The 20,350-nt window shown below is 60.9% G+C and overlaps 1 protein-coding gene across 2 annotated transcripts in view; it reads right to left on the bottom strand.

The window, feature by feature from the left end:
• The window catches only part of SDK2 (sidekick cell adhesion molecule 2), a 237,523-nt gene that overhangs the window by 71,895 nt on the left and 145,278 nt on the right, over window positions 1–20,350 (bottom strand). For both annotated transcript variants that reach the window (XM_051825916.2, XM_070060373.1), the window contains exons 4-9: window positions 14,490–14,637; window positions 9,059–9,192; window positions 2,949–3,060; window positions 1,763–1,953; window positions 1,544–1,627; window positions 276–470 (exon numbers count right to left, since the gene is read on the bottom strand). In XM_051825916.2, the coding sequence (XP_051681876.2) occupies window positions 276–470; window positions 1,544–1,627; window positions 1,763–1,953; window positions 2,949–3,060; window positions 9,059–9,192; window positions 14,490–14,637 (864 nt within the window). The remainder of the gene's footprint in view (window positions 1–275; window positions 471–1,543; window positions 1,628–1,762; window positions 1,954–2,948; window positions 3,061–9,058; window positions 9,193–14,489; window positions 14,638–20,350) is intronic.

Raw genomic sequence — 20,350 nt, 5'->3', positions numbered from 1 at the left:
CCTGCGGGCACTGGAGCGCTGGGTGCACCTGCTGTGGTCAGGGCGAGAGGCAGGATGGCTGCCCTTGGTGGCCACCCCAGGGACAAGTCCCGCCCCTTCCGCCCTGTCTGCTAGCCCCTGGGGGTCCGGGTGATGACCCCAGATGGCACCAGCAGCAGCCGTTGCTCCAGGGCTCTGTGCTCTGAGTGCCGCCACCCACAGCCCCCCACAGTGGGCAGAGCCAGGCGGCTGCGGGAACCCCTCCGAGAGGCGCCCAGGGGGGGTCCAGGACTCACTGGTGACGGCCAGGTAGGTGGAGGTCTGCACCTCTCCAGCCGCGTTGCGGGCGAAGCACTGGAACATGCCCGTGTCGTCGGGCACCAGGCCGCTGATCTGCAGGCCCCCGTCCGCGTGCTGCCGGAAGCGGGCCAGCTTCTCCACCTCCACCACGGCCGCGTCCTTGTACCACGTGACTGAGGGCGGCGGCACACCTGAGGGTGACACGGGGCGGGGGTCGGCGGCCCGGAAGTGGGCACTGGGGAGCCTGGGGCCTCCTGGGAGGGCCCGGGGAGGGGGAGGGGCTTCCTAGTGGGCAATGCTGACATCCTCTGGGGGCGGCGATCCCAGCGTCACTTTGGCTTGCAAACGCAGGATTGCACAAACCAGTTTGGAGGTTTTATTTTTTTTCTTTGCTGTGAAAAGCAGCAGGGCCTTTAGCCTATGTGTGGGAGCCTGCAGGTGGGGGGTGGTGTCCTAGTCGCTCGTGACCCCAGAGCCCTGCGTGGAGGCGCGGGCAGAGCGGGGCTCAGAGGCGCCCCCTTGCCTCTCGGTCCCGCCGGAGCTGCCTGCAGGCTGCCACGTTCTCAGAGGGGGCCCCCAGCCCCCCACCTCCCAGCCTGACGTCACGGGCCATAGTGTCCCCATGTATCCCGGGACACGTGTGTGCTTTCATGTCGCCATGTCCTGGAGGCGGGGCTGTGCCCCTGTGTCGCTGGCGGCTGTCAGGGGACAGGACGTCACGAGGCGTCCTACGGCCCCGGCCTTTTCAGATGGGACGAAATAAGGGTTTGCTCTTCTTTCTCATGAGTGTGAGGGTTCTGAGATGGCGGGGATGTGGCTGCTGGGGGCCCCTTTGCGTGTCCCGCAGCCAAGAACCCTCTGGGCACCCGGGCAGCCTCAACCAGAGTTTGCTGCTCTGTTCCCGCGGAGCCTCGGGGAGCAGTGTACCCCGTCCCCGCTCTGTGCACCGCACCTCTGGCCAGGGCTGTGTGGTGCGCCTTTGCCCGCTGTCAGCCATGGCCCGTGGCGCGCCCGCTTCTCTGCCCATCACCCCGGATCTGCCCCTGGCTTCGGGCTGCCCTCGGCCAGGCTGCAGCCGTGGGGGAGTCGGTGGAGGATGGGCCACGTGGGCCCTTTCCGGGCGCTGTGCCCCGGGCGGGTGCAGCAGGAGGAGGAGGGGGTGAGCGGAGTGGCCCCAGGTCTGCCAGGCCGCCGGGGCTGCCACCTGCCCTGAGATGTCACGTGGGGCCCTCGTCCCCTCCCGCCGTCCGTGCGGCCGCGTTACCTTTGGCCTGGCAGGGGATGTCCACCACCTTCTCCATCTCGGCCGTGATGTGGCGCTCTGGCTCCTTGATGAACTGAGGTGGCTCTGCAGGGGGGACGGTGGAGCCGGGGCGGGGGGCGGGGCGTGGTCAGAGCCCCACTCCGCGTGATCGGCCTTGGGGCTGGGGGGAGGGGTCCCCTGGGGTGAGCCCCGCCCCCCGCGGGAGCCCCAGCAGCTCACCCAACACGGAGAGGTAGGCGCCGCGGACGACGGGGGCCACGCTGCTGCTGCGCAGGGCGGCCTCACACTCGTAGTAGCCGGCGTCGCGGCTGCTGGGGTTGGTGATGGTGAGCCGGCGGTTGAAGTCACTGACGCCGCCCGACACCAGCACCCCGTCTTTCTTCCAAAGGAGGTGCAGCTTGATCAGGGGCCTGCAGGGGGCGGGGGAAGGCAGGTGTCTGGCCCCAGGGACGGCTCTTGGGCAAGTCCCTTCTGTGCTCTGGGCCTCTGTCTTCTCATCTATAAAATGGGCTGACTGTGCCTGCCGCTGAGCCCGGCGGTAAAGACGAATGCAGAATGCTGGAATGGCGCCGGGGGTGGGGGAGGGGTGGTGTGGAGAGCGGAGGCAGCCTGGCCAGGCACCTTGCTCTTTCCCGACAGCCCCCGTGTCCCAGGCCCCCTGCAACAATCTATCAGTGAGGAGGAAGGAGGGGAGGGCGAGTGACAGGGAGAGGTGACGTCCGCCTAGACTGCAGGTGGGCAGCGGAGGCAGAGGGACACAGCCCAGCTCCCGGAGCAGCCATCGTGCGAGAGGTGGGCCCCTCTACCACTGTCCCCAGCCCCTGCGCCCCCACAGCCCGGAGGAGGGCAGGGCCCGGGCACGGCTGGTTAGCACCTTCTGTGTGGCTGAGGTGGGCTCTGCCAGAGTGGGTCTGTGCCGGCCCCACACAGGGAGTCTGGAGGGGCCCCGTGCAAAAGGGGTTCTGTGGTCGGGAGCATTCAGGAAACCCCGGCTCGGGGGAAGTGAGGCTCCTCCTCACCCACCTTTTGTGCGCCCCGTCCTGTCCCTGTGCGCTGCCCCAGGGGCTCCTGTCCAGGGCTCCTCACTGAAGTGACCGGGGGTCACCTTCGGTCTAACTCTGAAACCCGCCCCCTCTGCCCCAGGTCACCAGTTTATCTTGACCGAGCACTTGGGAGGCGCCTGGTCAGGCTGGGGTGAGCACGCCCTGTCCGCTCTGTGTCCGCTCTGTGATCATTCCCACTTCACAGAGGAGCAGACTGAGGCCCAGAGCACAGCTCCTCTCCTCCCAGGCCACAGAGAAAGAGGCAGCCCTGCCCAGCGTGGCTGCCTGCCTGCGTCCCTCTCTGCTCTCCCTGTCCCCTGCAGAGCCCAGGGTGTCGGGGCAAGGGGGCAGACACCACCCACCTGGCGTTGGCCACACACTCCATGGTCACCTCCGAGGTGCCGGCCACCACGCTGGTGTTCTTGGGAGGGATGATGATGGTGGGAGCGATGGGGTCGGCAGGCCCCCCTACATCTGGGGAGAGGTCAGAGGTTAGCTGGTGGCAGAGGTCAGAAATCCCATCTCTGCCCGGCCCCGTGGAGGCTGAGTTCACAGGAGACCTCTGTCCCTGTGGCCTCTGGACTTGGACATCGCAGCCCTCCTCTCCCTCTGCTGGCCAGGGGGACCCGCTGGAGACTGCTGACCACGACGGCTCACCTCCCCCCCCTTGTCCTGTTCTACACCTTCTAAATCCTGCTCTGTGCCTCCGTGCACCTCACTGGTCCAACGTCTGCCTCCGCACCGGAACACAGCCCTCCCGCTGGGTTCAATCACACCCCCTCCCCGCCCTGAGCTCCGTCGCCACCTCAGCTCAGACTAGGGCTGGATGAGGGTGGGCTCGCGACTCAGTCCGACACAGACACCCAAGGTGCCCTCTGAGGAAGCAACCAAGGCCTGATTCCTCTCTCTCACTCCCTCCCTGCCCCCACCACAATGACACAGAGAGGAGGTGGCCACGGGCAAGCCAGGGAGAGGCCCTCACCAGAACCAGCCGTGCCAGCCCCCTGACCATGGACTTCAGACCCCAGGACTGGGTGGGGGGGACATGGACGCTGTGGTTGCTGAAGTCCCCACGGTGGCTTCCCCATGGCAGCCCTCGCTGACGGCTCTAGCACAAAGAACGGCGCTGGCACCCAGCAGGTGCCCAAGGGCCCTCACGAAAGGAAGCCACGGTCATGATCAGAACCAGAGGACGTCCCAAGTGGGGTTCATCTTAGGAAGGAAGGAGGGATGGGAGAGGGCAGACGGATGGACGAACTTGGGGCTGGCGTGGCACAGTGGGCTAAGCCACTGCTTGTCAAGTCGGCATCCCATAGGTGCGCCAGTCTGAGTCCCGGCTGCTCCACTTCCCATCCAGCTCCCTGCTAAGGCGCCTGGGAAAGCAGGCTCAAGGGCTTGGACCCCTGCCTCTCCTGTGAGAGACCCGGATGGAGTCCTGGCCTCCTGCCTTCAGCCCAGCTCAACCCTGACTGTTGCAGTCATTTGAGGAATGAACCAAAGGATGCAAGATCTCTCTCCCTCTCCCTCTCTTTTTCTCTCTGTTTCTTCCTCCCTCTGTCACTCTGCCTTTCAAATAAATAAATCGTAAAAGCAATTTTAAAAAACGAAACACCCTAAACTCTGCTCACAGAGGTGATGGCATGTCCCTTTTAATTTTTTTGCACACCTTAAGAGTGGCCTGGTTTTCAGGCAGGCCCAGAACTGGCAGAAACTCCCCACTCCCTCTCATGTGCCTGCTCTACGGCTCCTGAAAATACAACCTCTGAGGACTTTTCCTCTTCCAACAAATCTATCCAATTGGCCCCTTTCCAGGAGGCTCTGCAGGGAGGCGGCGGACACGACAGGCATGGCCCTGGGCGACAGTGGTACGACGTCCCTCATGGGGTCAGAAAGGGGGCACGCAGAAGCCCCTCCCTACCCCGGCCACCCTGGGCCACCACGGCCAGCCCTACTTCACTCCACGAAGAATGGGGATCAAATGCAGAAACTAAAGGAGAATGAAGGGAGCAAGAAGGGAAGCATAAAAAGTAAAATAATTGCAACAATATAAAGGCCTCGTGTAGGCGCCATAAAGAGTGATCGGATTGAAGGCTGCTGATATAGCCGAATCCATAAAAGCGCGTGCTACCTTGTTTATTACATGCTGGGGTGCACAGGTAGCGCGGCCCAGATTAATGGGGCGAGAGGCTGAGACGGACATTTAGGGCCCACGCAGGAGCTGGGCTCCGCACAGCGGCAGTGTACACACAGGGCCCTGGAGGGAGGCGGGAGCTCCGGGCACAGTGAGTGACAAACGAGGGCTGCCCAGGGCCAGGGGCTGGTGGCTGGGGGAGGGGCAGAGGGTGATTGACACCTGGCAAGGAGCCACAAGGGTCCCTGGAGGAGTGGCTGGGGAGCTGGAGAGGGGCCACAGTACCTGGGGGCCCCGGGCACGGTGTCGGTGATGGAGGGTCTGGGTTGGACCCTGCTCTGCCCCGGGTGCTGTGGGGGTGGGGGTGGGGGGTGATGGCTGTAGGTGACGTCACTCCCCAGAATCTTTTGTGGGAATAAACCCCCCCTTCCTCTCAGGGTGGCGTGAACTTGACCCATGTTTCCCGGGCAGGGGTTTGGGCTCAGCGAGGCTTCTGCTGCCCGGGGCAGGGGCCTGTGCTGGGGGTGGGGGGAGGGTGGCTCTGGGAGGGAGTCCAGTCAACGTGACACCTTTTGGGAATTAAAGGTGCAGGTGCTGGGTGCTGGGCCGCAGGGCACAGGTGCAGCGGTAAAGCCATCTGGGGCACAGCAGGGCTCCTGACACACAGGAAGTGCCCGACAAATGGCGGCTTCCTCCTGGGGATTCGCCTGTCTGGATGGATGAGCCCACGGCTGCTGGCTGGGGGGGCTCTGGGCTGAGGGAGAGATGGCCTTGCTCACCCCCCAGGGAAGACCAAGTGAAGCCTCCAGTGCTTCCTGCGGTGGGGGGGGGGGTTGGGGCTGAGTGGCTTCAGGGGAGCGGGGGTGGGGCTGGGGTGGGGCTCTGGAACAAGTGTGCAGTGTGAGGCATAGACAGGTGGCCGGTGGCCCTCGGGGCACCAGGGCAGAAGATGGGGGCAGCCCAGAGGCTGCAGGTTTGCAAAGGTGCTGGAAGGGCTGACGGCGCTGTGTCCGGGGGGCAGGACCCGGGACAGAGCCGGACAGGGAGGTGACGGGGACAGCAGCCTGAGCGAGGGCCGTTTGCTGTCTGAGCCTGAGCCCCGGAGGCCACGGGGTGGGGGTGGGGGGCGGTGAAGCAGCAGCCTGGGTCCCAGTGCGGGTTCCTCCGGTCATCAGCAGAGGCCACGGGGTGAGAGGGGATAACCCCCAGGGCCCCGGCGCCTCAGCTTTCCCGTCTGTAAAGTGTGCACGATGACACTTCCTTCCCCCACCTGTGTGGAGGTGACCCAGGTGAGCTCCCGCGGAGGGCCTGTCCCACGGGACCTGTGGGTGCGATTGCGAGGTACAGTCTGAGGGTGGAGGGACAGCATGGGGGTGGCCCGAGGGTGTCAGAGACACTCCGGGGGGGCATCACCGCCTCAACCGAATCCTGGCCGTGCGGTGTTCTCTGTGCCATCGAGGGCTGTGTGAAGCCATCTGCCCCTCTCACGGAGCTTCCAGGACTGGCCGGGCTGAGGGCGGCTTGACCACACTTGGGCCCCACGTGTACGGCGTGTGCCTCACTCAAACTGTGCTCTGGAAATCGGCTCCAGCGGGGCCTCGAGGCCACCAAGGACAGGGACACCCAGGGGCCAAGAGCGTTCAGCCTGGGGGTCTTTCTGATACCCAGCTCCTGCCCAGGGACACCCCACCCTGCCCCAACACACACACACACACACACACACACACACACACACACCAGCAGCCGCTCTGCTGTGGCCTGGACCCAAAGTCAGCGCAGAACTGCTAGAAGTGCAGTTTGCTCAAGCCTCAGTTGCGGTTCTGGGGTGAACGGGGCCCCCAGGGGTCAGTGAAGACCACAGGGAGCCGGATCAAGGGAGGGGGTGTTGTCCACAGCGCCCCAGGGCAGGAGGAAGAGAGGGACAGGGCCCAGGCCGCGATGAGGGACATCTGCTGGCATCCATCCTCCCTGAATCACCTGGCTGCATCCTCCCGACTGTGCCATGGGCAGCACATTACAGATGAGGCAAACACAGCTCCGGAAGCAGGCGGCGCACCTGGGCCACAGGTCCCACGCGAGGGGGCAGGGAGGCCAGCCACCGGGGCCCAGGGCAGCCAGGCCCTGCCACCCGTGTCATCCCACACGGGCCTCCTGGGCTCTGGCTGCGTGGCAGCCGCTCCTTTGATGGAATGTGATTGAATTGTCACTGATTCGCATTTAATTAAAAACAGATTCCCAATTCGGTTATTAGAAGACTTCCGAGTGCGCGTGCGTGGGCAGCTTGGGCACACCACGCTACCTTTTCAGCTGTAACTTTCAGGAAATCTGAAAACGGATCACGTATTTCAGACGGAAATTTAGCCTCCAAATGGAGACGTCCCACAAGTGCAAAATGCATGCGGATTTCAAAGACTTCCTAAGTGAAAACGCGATATAAAATATCCCATCAATACTTTTTTATCCTGGTGGTATTTTAAAAGGACGTGATTTGGGGTATACTGGGTTACGCAGAATTTAGTCGTAAAATTAACTTTGCCTCTTTGTGTTCACTTTGTAACAAATGAAGCCACTGGGAGTCTGAAAATTACTTAAGTGGTTCCCATTAGATTTAAGGGACACTGCAGCCCAGGTGTGGCGTGTCGGAGCTGTGACATCTCCAAGGAGTCACCAGGGCCACCCTGGGCGGGCGGTCACTGGCCTTGCTCTCTCTTTCTCTGTTTCCAGGCAGCACGGGCTCCCTGCTGGACTGCCCTGAGCAGAGGAGATGAGGGTGGGGTGGAGGCTGGGGCCAGGCAGGGGGAGGTGAGGGAGGGAGCCAGGGTGGTGCTGGGCGAGGCGGTGAGGCAGAGGCAGGCTGGGGATTTGTGTCAGCGACGGGGACAGGTTCCGAAGTGCGATCACTCGTGGGAGGAGAAACTAGCTCACGATCAGCAGGTTCTGCTCTCAATCCAGCACGAATCCCAGCGGAGGGGCGACAGGGCGAGTGTGGGCAGACAGGAGGGGGGACAGCTGGAGGTTTGGGGGGTCAGAGCCTCCTCTGCAGAGGAGGGGGTGTTGGAGGAGGGGCACGGAGTACAGGCGCCCTGACCTCGGCTCTCAGGGTAAACTGAGGCACCCAGGGAGACGCCCGGCTCTGACTCGGATCACGAAGCACCCCTGTATCTTTGATCCTGCCTCTCCCTAAATGCCCAGACCCCACGAGACTCCATCATCCCACCACTGGGAAGGGCGGGAAAAGCAGCTCCTGCAGATGCCCCAACTCCTCTTCCTGCAGGAACAGCAATCCCAGGCCATGGGGCTGAGGTCAGAGGTCACAGCGTGACCCTGGTGGGTCAGCATCCGGGATGGAACTCTCTCGGCAAACTGGGATGGGGCGGGGGTCCTGCTGGAGCTAAGCGGAGCCAGGGCCAGGGGCAGCAGGGGTTGGGTGTCCCAGGCGGTCTGGGCACTGGCAGATGAGGCTGGGCTCAGCGGAAGGAGGCGGGAAGGCTGCCCACACCCTTGCTGCCAGCATGCGCGTACAGGTGGGGCTGTGGATGATCGATGAGGCTGGCTCTGGGAGCGGGAGTGGTGCAGATGTGCAGGGACGCGAACATCTGGCTCCCCCAGCTCGCGGGGGCGCCTCAGCTGCTGCGCGAAGCCCTGGTCTCAGCCCATGCTCTGGGTGACGCCCGCCCTGGGCTGCCACCCCAGCCACCTCACCCACGTTCTCTCCTCTCCTGGCAACAGAACCCGGGGGGGGGGGGTGCATCCGGCTGGGGAGGACAACCCAGCAGCTGTGTCACTGCTAAGCTGGCTGGCTCCAGGCTGGCTGGGCAGCGTCGGTGGCAAAGGGCACCCAGGAGTCACCCCGCCACGTGCTTGTTGCTGGCTCTGCATTGTGTTGGGGGTGGGGCCACTGACTCCCGGGGAGCCGGGGCATCTGAGATGGACAGGGGCCATCCATCTCTAGGTGACAGCCTGCGCCGAGTCTGAATCCCCGACAGTGGGGGCCGCCAGGAAGCAGCACCTTTTAGATGCCCACTGACCAGAGGGGAAAGCAAGCCCCTTATGCCCTGGTGTGGCCACAGCCCACATGCGCATGCGCTGTCTCCCTCCACGCCGCCCCCTCCCCCGCCCCACCAGCCCTGGTCACAGCCACACTAGGTGTCTCCTCTCCTGATACAGGATTTGACTTGTTGCAGGAACAGATGGCAGGCACTCCCACCCCCAGCCCTGCCTCCTCCTCCTCTTCCTGCTCCCTTCCACTTCCCCAAGGCCCCCCCCCCCCGCCGCCCCCAGCACCGTTCCGGGATTTAATGACCCACTGGGTGACAGTCCCAGGCCCTGCCGCTTACTCACTCCCCACAGCGAGCATGATGGGCTGACTGGTCTTGTTATCCCCGTTCTTGTCGTTAACAGCCTGCACATAGTAGCGGCCGGCGTCGGGAGCCACGGTTGACAGGATGACAAGGGTGTTCTCCAGCGTGATGGCTCTGGGGGGAGGAAAAGGATTCTGCTGATGGGGCCCCCAGGCGCTCCGGGCCCAGGGGAGTAGGAGCAGGCGCCCCCACCCCACCCTGGCCAGAAAGGGGAGAGGCTGTCCTGCCCGCCCCCTCCCCAGTCCACAACCCCAACCCTTGAGGGCCTGAACCCCCGCTGCATTGGGTTTGCCGGGATCTCAGCCCCTGCCATCATTGGCCAGGAGACCCAGATATGAGAAGGACACGGTCAGGCTGCCCCCAGGAAGCTTGCCCAGCCCCCACCCTAGGTCACATCCCTGAGGGCCACCACCACCTTATCCCAAGGGCCCAGAGCTGTGGGAGGTCATGGGGCAGATTGGGGAAGGATGCCCCAAGGACGAGGGAGGTAATGGATTCAGAAACCAGCCGGCTCTTCCAGAACCCTACTTGGAAGTTAGCTCAGGCCAACTCCAGGGTCAGGATTGCCTATGACTGGCACCCCCAGGCAGGGGGTCCCATCTGCCTCTAGTCCCCCAGACTGGGTATAGGGTCCTCCTCCAAGAAGCCGGGCTGGGTGGGAGGGAAAAGGGGGCTGGCTGAGTCACAGGGGGTGCCCCTCCCCCCAGCAGGTCCCGTATCCTGCAGCCCCTGAGCTGCAAGCGGGGCTCATCCAAGCAGGAAGTGGGGGTCCCCCTTAAACGTGGGTGCGACAGGGCCAGGAGCACTGCCCACGCCGGCTCCCGCGGCCCCTCCCTTCACCCACTCTCCCGATGACAAACAAAACTATTAGTTTGTCAAGTCTATCTCTGGATTGTAATGCAATGTGCCCGAGACAGCTGTTAAACATCCTTAATGTTAGTTTAACAAGGACAAATCCAGTTGAATTCTTTTCAAATTTTCCCATTAGGTGAATGTTACAGAGTTTCAACAGGCGCTCCAATAAACATCTCGCTGGCTCTCACCACTCCTGGCTGGGACCCGCTCACCCTGCAGAGGCTCCTCTCTCTCTCTCTCTCTCTCTCTCTCTCTCTCTCTCTCTCGCCCAGCCTGGCTGGGATGCCAGGTTTTGTGCTTCACTCTGCCACCCGCAGGCAAGCAGGAAGGCAGGTCCTTCCGCCTCCCTACTTCTGGGTACCCTAATGATTCTCCCTTTCTATTTCCCAGTGAAGTCTTTTACCCTCCAGCTAATGAGGCGACTGGAGGTGGGACCAGAGGCGGGCTGAAATGTTTCAGGGTGACAACTTGGGGCAGGAGTGGTGACTGTTTCCCCACTGAGGAGTCTCCCGCAGACACTCCCGCCCTTGGCCTGTGGGGGTGGCCGGGGCTGGGGGAAGGGGGCCTGGGCTGGGGTCTGCCCCTGTTTGCACGGCTCTGGCTGGGGCATGGGGTAAACCGTGGAAGGCAGCAGCAGGCAGCCAGCTCCTTGCTGTGCAAGGGGTGGGGGCAGGTGTTTCTGAAGATTTTTTTTCTAGCCCTGAGGCTGAGGGATTCCAGCAGCCCTCCCTGGCAGAATGTCCAGCTTTGGGAGGGACAGGATCCCAAGGGCAGCGAGCACGGGGCCATACAGGTGCCAGCTCGCCCAGCGACCCCTGGGGCCACAGTGACCGTGGGGCCGGGGCCACGTGTCTAGGCCACCACAGGGCAGAGGCTCCAGCTCCAGCCTCGGCTCTCCACTCTCTCCTCAGGGTGTTTTGTTAGGATCCATCCTTCTAGGTCGCTGGTTCCCAGCCAGGGGTGACTGTGCCCTCTGAGGGACACGTGATGACGTCTAAACAACTCTGGGTTGTCACAGTTGCTAAAAACTTGTGATAGAGGCCAGGGGTGCGGCCAAGTCAGCACCTGCCAGCCCCCACGAGGAAGTCGATGGGGCCCCAGCCGGTGACAGCGGATGGCGCCAGTGGCCCACCTCCATCTGGTGCCTCCTCCATCCCGGTGCCTCCATCCTCGCCCGGAGGGGGGCCATGCTTTTTGATTGCCCTGCGTCCCTGCACAGGGCAGGGGGAGGGGGAGGAAGGATATGCTCAGGGTCCAGGCGTGGACCCTAAGACCCCCTGCGGGATCCTCCCTCCCCCTCTCGCCTGTGTGGGTGGCAGCATAGCTCCCATCCGCCAGGACCCTGGGGTGACAGTGGAGGGGAGCCTTCCTCCCAACCTGGTCTGGCAGTGGGCTTTGATGGGCTAGCAGCCAGCTGCCCCGGTGTGGCACTGCAAGATCTGAGTGCTGTTAGCACAGCCAGAGGGAGGCACCTGGACTGAGACCCCCAGGGCCTGATGGAGGTGCAGCGGAGGCAGAGAGGTCATCTGACTTGTCCTCCCTCGGCCCCGGCAGGCAGGGGTGTGGTGATGACTGCCCCCTGATGGAGAATCAGACACTTCTGCACCCCACTTGCAAAGTGCAAGCGGCTTTGCTGGTACCCGGGAGGGCTCCCAGCTGGCGGCACCCCCTGTACCTCCTTGTAGGACGGACCCTTGGGTGGCGTCTCCCAGCCTTTACCACTCCTCTGTCCCCGCCCCACCTGCCTCACACGGTTCCTAGGCAGCCAGCCCCCCGTTTCTCAGCTCTGCAGGTCTCAATGGATAATTCAATTACAAAATTACAAATAATATAAATCATCCGAGGATGAGCCCAACGGCCCCAGCACGCATCTCTGTTAAGAATCTCCCTTTCAACAAGGAGCACGGGGCCTGGGGGAGGTGGCGCTAATCCTGCTCTGTCCCGGCCCCTGCAGATAGCGGCGTCCTGGCTGATAAAGCTCATCAGATACACGTCTCTGGCAGGTACACACCCGGGAATCCGTGTCCAGGGGCCCTCGCCGCTCCGACATGAATATTAATCCACTAATTGCAGAGCTAAATCCACCCCAGAGCTCCATCGTGTGTCTGGGAGCAGCGTGGTAGGGGCGTGTGTGTGCGTGTGTGTGTGTGTGTATATATACGAGACCTGGGATGGGTACACGTGTGTGCTGGCCAGCACTGTTCTGTCCTGGCGAAGACACTGCTGGTGATGAAAATGAGGGTGAGGGCAGAGGATGGGGGTGACCAAGGAGGTGGGAAGGTGTCAGGAAACTGGTGTTGGGGGCCAGGGTTTCAGCTGCCCCAGCAAATGTTATAAAGAGATGCCAACCCGCCCATCCTGCGCCCTGACAGACATTGCTAATCGATCATGATGCTTTTTCCCTTGAGTCTGGATGAGGTCTCAGCTTCCTTCTCAACACAGCGTTCCAGGCAGCCTATGGCTGGCAGCGACACACCCAGGGCACCCACGATCCCCTCGGAGGGAGGAGCCAGGATGGGCTAGGACCTGTCCCAGCCTCTGAGTGGCAGAGCGGTCCCCCTCCAGGACGAAATCTCACTGTCCACACGAAGGGGCACGCTCTGGCTCTCATGCTGAGTCCACCCGCTGGCCGGAGGTGGCACTGGCACCCTCACCCGGCTCTGTGCTCCCTCTGCCAGGCGACGCTGCAGGTCGAGGCACAGGGCCTGTTTCCCAGCCCCTTTTTCTGCTTTGGCCCGTGGGATGCTAGCAGAGGCCTGGCAGTGTTATCTTTCTCCTTCTTCTCGTGTAGCTTCCAGGACGGTGAGCTTGGGCCAGGCGGCAGGCGGATGGGGCACGCAGAGCCCAGCCGGGTCGCCCAATCACCCAGTGCGAGGCTGCCGCCATCAGTCAGTAGCCAGCCCACCCCAGACAAGAGAGACAGCCCAGCCCACCCCAGACAAGAGAGACAGCCCAGCCCAGCCTAAACCACCACCCTGTAAGTTCAGGAGAAAGATAAAAGAACTGCTTATTGCTGTAGGCCGCTGGGATGTTCTGTTAGGGAGCGTTATTGCAGAACGGCGGTTCCCAACCCGGCTGCATGTCAGAACCCCCCGGGAGCTTCCTAGAATCCTACGCCTGCATCACACCTGTCAGTGCGATCGGGACATCCCGGGTCAGCGCATTTCAAGACTCCCAGCAACTGTGGGCAGGTGGCCAGGTGGAGAATCTGTCAGGACAGTGACCCACAGGTGCGGGCGGTCACGAGGTCACACCTCTGCCAGACAAGAACTCAGGACCCTGCGCCCCGAGTCCGTGGGGCCGGACCTGGCCTCGCTGCTTCCCTGCTATCGTCTGTGAGAAGGGGACAAGCCCAGCCACCTCGCAGGGTTACTGTGAGCGCTGTGCACTGGACAGCTGTCTTCTGAACACACGTCTGGGGACAGGGGAAGAGAATGACACAGAACGCTGGGGGGGAGGGATGTGCCCAGTGAGCCTGGCGCTTCCCGAGAACATAGCAGCCACCCCACAACTGCTGGCTACTGCCATTTGTGTGATGCCATCCTGTTGCTATGACAGCTATTGCCATTAGTGTGATGTCACCCTGTTGCTATGACGACAGCTTTTGCCATTAGTGTGACGCCATCCTGTTGCTATGACAGCTACTGTCGTTCACGTGATGTCACCCTGTTGCTATGACGACAGCTTTTGCCATTAGCGTGATGTCACCCTGTTGCTATGACAGCTACTGCCATTCGCGTGATGTCACCCTGTTGCTATGATAGCTACTGTCGTTCGCGTGATGTCACCCTGTTGCTATGACGACAGCTTTTGCCATTAGCGTGACGTCGTTCTGTTGCTATGATGACAGCTACTGCCATGAGTGTGATGTCACCCTGTTGCTGTCATGACATTTTTCTCGCTGCGCTGAGTGTTCCCCAGAGACAAGATCTGTCCATCTGTTCCTCACTCCCCACAGAGACCAGGACAGGCCCCACCCGGTGTGCACAGCAGGCAGCCCGAGCAGACTGGGAGAAGGGCGGCCTCCTGGAGCAGGGGCGAGCTGGTGTTGCAAATGACAGCCGAGAGGGGACTGGAGGCACAGGAGATGTGGGGTGCTGGCCAGGCCCCACTGCGACACCAGTGGGCACACAGAAGGGTCCTTGCACAAGCTCTAAGGGCCACATCTTTCTCACGCTATGGGCCTGCCCTGGCCACACCTCCCCACAGCCAAAGCACACACAACCCTCCCACCCCAACTGCTGCCCGGCCACACTCTGCCCTGGCCCCTGAGTCCTGGGCCTGTTGTCATGGTGACAGGGTCTCTGTATATGCGTGTTTGAAGTGCCCCAGGAGGCAGAATTAGTCTCCAGCTGAGAGCAGGGACCCAGCTGCCTTTCCAGGGTCCCAAGTCCTCCCAGGCACTCTGCAAGGAGGCCCCTTGTAAGCCCAGCTTCTGCGCCACCCTGGGATGACCCCAGGCTGGCTGTGTCCCCACGAGCTGGCCGAGGTTTCCTCCGACAGGGCCACACCCACCTCCCCACCTCCCTCCAGGTCCCCATGGTGCAGGCACTCACATTCGGCTGCTGGGCGGGATCTTGCGGCCGTCCCGGAACCACGTGACCTGTGGCCGGGGGAAGCTGGCGATGCGTGGGGCGCGGATGACGGCGGCTTCTCCGTGGGAGACACTCTGGTGCTTCTCGCCCTCCTCGAAGTTCCCCATGTCTGCAGGGGTGACAGGGCGAGTGGGGGTCAGAGGCCAAGGTCAGCCCCAGGGACTGCCTGGCTCCCGGGTGGGGCGTGGTGGCAGCCGGAGGAGGAGGAGGGGCAGACGGGGGGGGGGGTGACCAGGGGGAGGGGTCACCACCTTAGCCCTCACCTGCTCTCTGACCTGGCACTAGGCTGTGTATGGCTTCAGGCTTTGCATTTATGTCCCTTCACCCTGGACCAATGGACTCCTGCATCAGCCACACATTGGGCCACACATTTTATAACCAAAAGAGCCGCTTGCATGTGAATTCACTCGTCCAAGGTCACAGAGCCAGGAAGGGTCAGAGCCACGATGTGAACTCAGACCTCGCACTCTGGAGCCGCGCAGAGTTGTTCCCCCTTTGCTGTGTGCTGCCTTCAGGGGTCAGGGGCGAGTCCTAGGGCCACCGCTCAGTGCCCTGGTGGGGAGACAAGGGTGGGCACACCGGAGGGAGGGAGGTCGAGGGTGGACACAGAGTGGCTTTCCCTCCTGGTGTGTGTGGCTGCAGGTGCGTGAGCATAAAGCCCACCTTGCTCTCAGAAAAGCATGCCTGTGCCTCGGCAGGTGGCTCTGATGTTCCACCCGTCAGGAGGGAAGCCCAGAGCAGGGCTGTGCACAGGAAATGCTGTTGGTTGCCCGACTGTGTGCTGGGCTGGTGCAGGGGGCAGCGGCTTGGAGAAGGGGCTTGGGAAGGGGGACTTTTGCTTCCTCCACAAATGACAACTGCACCAAAACGAATGTACTTGCCGGCAGTGTGGGCATCCCCCATCACCCAGGCAGGGTCTCAGGCCCCTCCTCCCAAGACCTGTTGGGTCAGAGCTGGCATTCTGGGGGCTGGGGTTGTGGTGCAGTAGGCTAAGCCTCTCCCTGCAGTGCCGGCATCCCCTATGGGCACCAGTTTGAGTCCCGGCTACTCCACTTCCTATCCAGCTCTCTGCCATGGCCTGAGAAAGCAGTGGAGGATGGCCCAAGTCCTTGAGCCCCTGTACCCATGTGGGAGACCCAGAAGAAGCTCCTGGCTCCTGGCTTTGGATCGGCCCAACTCTGGCCGTTGTGGCCATTTGGGGAGCGAACCAGTAGATGGAGGACCTCTCTCTGTCTCTCCTTCTCTCTGTAGCTTTACCTCTCAAATAAATAAATCTTAAAAAAACAAAAACAGGCCGGCGCCGCGGCTCACTAGGCTAATCCTCCGCCTAGCGGCGCCGGCACACCGGGTTCTAGTCCCGGTCGGGGCGCCGGATTCTGTCCTGGTTGCCCCTCTTCCAGGCCAGCCCTCTGCTGTGGCCAGGGAGTGCAGTGGAGGATGGCCCAGGTGCTTGGGCCCTGCACCCCATGGGAGACCAGGAAAAGCACCTGGCTCCTGGCCCCTGCCATAGGATCAGCGCGGTGCGCTGGCCGCAGCGCGCCGGCCGCGGCGGCCATTGGAGGGTGAACCAACGGCAAAAGGAAGACCTTTCTCTCTGTCTCTCTCTCTCACTGTCCACTCTGCCTGTCGAAAAAAAAAAAAAACAAAAACAAAAACAAAAAAAAACCAAAACCAAAACCAAAAAAAACGGACCGACATTCTAGCGAGACACTCAGCAAAGTGAGCATGTCCAAACTCAGCCGCGAGAAGAGCCCTTGGTCCAACCCTGGCTGTGTGTCCGAGTCCCCTGCGGACTTGACAACGCCTCGAAGCATGTGACTTTGCTGGTGTGGGTGTGGGGAAGGGGCACACCGTGCTCAGACCACCATCCTCAGCCCATCGCCCTGGGCTCGCCAGACCACAATGCCTGTGGGCAGTGAGGTTCCAGGGGCGAGAATGTGCCTGCTGCCCAGTGGTCCTGCCCTGACCTCGGGGCCGCATCCTAAGCCACCTGGACTCCTACAGCGGCGACTCTCATTTCTCAACTCTAACACCCTTGTGTCTGCTTCCTCGGCTGCCAGCAGGAGGCCCCCAGAGGCCTGTGACACCCCCAAGGGGAGAATGCCTCGGGTCGGGGGCACCCAGACGTCAGCCTGTAGAGCTGCCTAGGGAGCTCCAGTGGGAGCCAAGGTTGCACGGCCGACTCGAGACAGGCTGGGCTCCAGGTGTCCCCTACCCACCCGGGCACACAAAGGCCCTGCCTCCACACACCTGTGCCTGTTGAGTTCTTGATGTGTTTTTACAAGAAAGATTTATTTTTTATTTGAAAGTCAGAGTTACACAGAGAGAGGGGGGAGAAAGAGAGAGATCTTCCATATGCTGTTTCACTTCCCCAGATGGTTGCAACAGCCAGCTGTGGGCCAGACCAAAGCCAGGAGCCAGGAGCTTCTTCCTGGTTTCCCACACGGGTGCAGGGGTCCAGACACTTGGGCCGTCTTCTGCTGCTTTCCCAGGCCACAGCAGAGAGCTGGATCAGAAGTGGAGGAGCCGGGACTCACACAGGCACCCATATTGGAATGCTGGCACTGCAGGCGGTGGCTTTACCCGCTATGCCACAGCACCTGCCCCCACGCCCGCCTCTGGAATCTGGGGAAGTTGTGACTACTGCACTGATAGAATATTCTGGAAACGATGCCATGACAAGGCTGGGTCATCAGAAGGAGGCAGCTTCCCCTGACACTCACCCTTGGAATCCCATATTGGGAGGAAGCCCCTCCAGCCCAAGGAGACGAGGGAACAGCCCACGAGGAGGGGACCTGAGCCCCCAGGCTGGTTTCAGCCCCCAGCCTTGAGACCTCCGCCCTTGCGGAGCACAGACAAGCCACGCCCACGCAGCCTGTGCACACGGGCAGTGACTCCCGAACACCACTGGGCTCTGCGGTTACTGTCACGCAGCCACAGAAACTGGAAGAGGATCGAAAAGCGCCGCAGATTCTACCCAGTATTTGCAGTATTAAAATACTGGAACGAACCCATGCATTTTTCACCATTTAGTTTAAACATCATCTTCTTAGCAAAGATTACCCCAGACCATCCAAACAGAATTAAAAAAGCAAAGATTTGTGGAAGGTTTACTCTCTGCCGGCTTCTCTCCACCTAGACGTCCCACGTATTATCTCACTTAATCCTCCCAAACACACGGCAAGCTCCACTTTAATAAATACACATTTTTCATTGTTTATTAATTTCTATTACTTGGCTCTGTCTATAAAAATTACATCAATAAATCACCTTGATTTTGGTTCCTACAATAATTTTTATCTATTTAAAAAACTTTTTTCCCCCACAGAACTCGGAAGATATATTTGAACAATTTAAAGCAATTTCATGGCAACAGTGTTGATTTCTCCCCTCTCTGGTTTTATTAGTTCCATTTTGCTGGGGAGGAATTTGAGGCTCATGAAGACAGAGCAGCTAAGCTGAGGCTAAACGGTCCGGGCTGAGCCCTCCCCACCCCTCTCCCTATCGGGACTTGAATTAAAATCCTGCATATGGCCGCGTCATCTCCTGGCAGGCAGCAGGCTCTGAGAGGCAGTTCTGTTCAGTTCCATCCCTAGCAGCTCCTTGCACGACACCTGCACACAGTAGGTGCCCTGCACACAGTAGGTCCTCTCTAAGTCCACCCAATGCCACCATGTGCACAGTTTCTTATTGAGACCCCGGTATGAGTAGGGCAGAGCAAACAGACCAGCAGGTAAGCACTCAGGGACATCCCGCGCAGCTGTGCGGGACGGGGGACAGACTGGGAGGTGGGGGGAGGCTGCCTAGAAGCTGAGACACTAACACGGCCACCACAGCGGGGAGACCTCGACTGAGTTCCTGGCTCCTGGCTCCTGGCTCCTGGCTCTGGCCTGGCTCAGCCCTGGAGACTGAGGACATTTGAGGGAGTGAATCGGCAGGTCGAAGGTTCTCTCTCTTTGCCTTTCAAGAAAGTGACAATGAGTAAAGCAGGCGTGTGCATGTACCTGCGTGGCATCAGGCCAGCGGGAAGGATGTGTGGGAAGGGCAGGGGTGAGACAGAAGGGGTGGACAGCGGGAATGAAAGACGTTCTTTAGGGCGGTAGCGTGGGGTCGTGGGTTTGTTCGGTGGGATGCGCTGATGGAAGGATACGTGGCTGTGTGTACGTGTACGTGGTGTCTGCTTATGTCTACGGAGGGGAGGGTGGCTGTGTGTCTGTCTGCATGGTGGGATGGATGGCTTTATAGCTGCATGGTTGCATGGTGGGATCAGTGCCTGGCTGGCTGTCCGTACGCATGGTGGGATGTTGGGAAGGAAGGCACAAATGGCCTCGATCCAAGTTCTACGCTTGACTGTTCCCCTATGCTCCACCCCCTTCTCAGCATGGCCCCAGGCCCCCAGTGCCCGCCCGTTCTCTCCATTCTGCTTTGCCACAGGTATGCCTGGGAGAAGCCCGCTGCTGGAGCAGGCACCACGTGTGTGCCCACTGCTCCCACACCTGCCCTGAGAGGCTGCTAAGAGGGAGCCCGTGCAGCCAGATGACACGGGGAGAGGGGAGGCGAGGAAGGTCCTCGGTGACAGAGGCTGGGGCCCCGGGGTCCCCTGGGGAAACTCGCTTCCATGCAGCAGGTGCAGGTAAAGCCGCTGCCTGCAGTGCTGACATCCCAGATGGACGCCAGTTCAGGTCCCGGCTGCTCCACTTCTGATCTGGCTCTCTGCTGTGGCCTGGGAAAGCAGTAGAAGATGGCCCAATCCTTGGGCCCCTGCACCCATGTGGGAGACCCGGAACAAGCTCCTGGCTCCTGGCTCCAGATCGGCCCAGATCTGGCTGTTGCAGCCATTTGTGGAGTGAACCAGTGGACAGGAGACCTCTCTCTCTCCCTCTCTCTCTTTGCCTCTGCCTCTCTTTGCCTCTGCCTTTCAAATAAACAAATAAAGTCTTAAAAAAAAGGCAGCGGATTGCTGGGCTGGGGGGGCATGTGCTAACACCACCAACCCAGTGCCCACATCTGGACCACACTCCCTGCAGCACATCTGGTTACACTCTGGTTCTGGCCAGTCTGGGGGGCACGGGATGGTAAGTCATTGTGGTTTACGTGTTTGCTTATAATGAAAACAATGCCTTTCCCTCCGGCCAGAATCTATCACGCCACTGCTTGGTCCACCCATGACTCCTGTCTCATTGGGAGCAACACCCAACGTGGCCACCCCAACAAGGCCCCGTCTCCCCTCATCCGCACTCTGCTCCCGCCACCCAAGTCTGCCTCAGGGCCTTTGCACTTGTTCCCAGCCTGGAGGGGTTTTCTGTCTGTTTGGTTCACCCTTTGCTTCCCTGGGAGACTTCACTCATTGTCACCTCCCCGGAGCAGCCACCATCCGCCACCATATCACACAAGACCCCCGTCCCCTCCCTCTACCCCTTTCTCTGGCTTTATTTTTCCTTACAACATGCGGCTTTTCTTTGAGGGTCTCACCATAGGCAATGCAAGTGGAGTTCAAAAACTTCACAGAAAATGGAATGCAAAGAAAAGCTGATGCTGACACAAACACTCTGAAAGTGAGCATAAAGGGTCTTCCCAGAGTTCGCGGGAACACGTCTGGCAAACACTTGGCACACGTTTCAAATCTGGTGCCCCAACAATAACTCATCTTTTTTTGGAAATATCCTTGTAGTTACTTTCTGACTTAGGTGGAGGGCAGGGATGAGTGTCTCGGCTTTGGCCCCCGCTGCGTCCTTGCTGTCCACGGAGCAGGGACTCCATGGCAACAGCAGGTGCTTCAGGAAGGCTTTAAATTCGGCGTTCAGGAAAGAGCCGTGTTCCAG

This window comes from Oryctolagus cuniculus, chromosome 17, assembly GCF_964237555.1.
Source record: "Oryctolagus cuniculus chromosome 17, mOryCun1.1, whole genome shotgun sequence".
Lineage (NCBI taxonomy): Eukaryota > Metazoa > Chordata > Mammalia > Lagomorpha > Leporidae > Oryctolagus > Oryctolagus cuniculus.
Note: the sequence above shows the minus strand (reverse complement) of the source record. Positions and strands in the feature narration are given on the sequence as shown.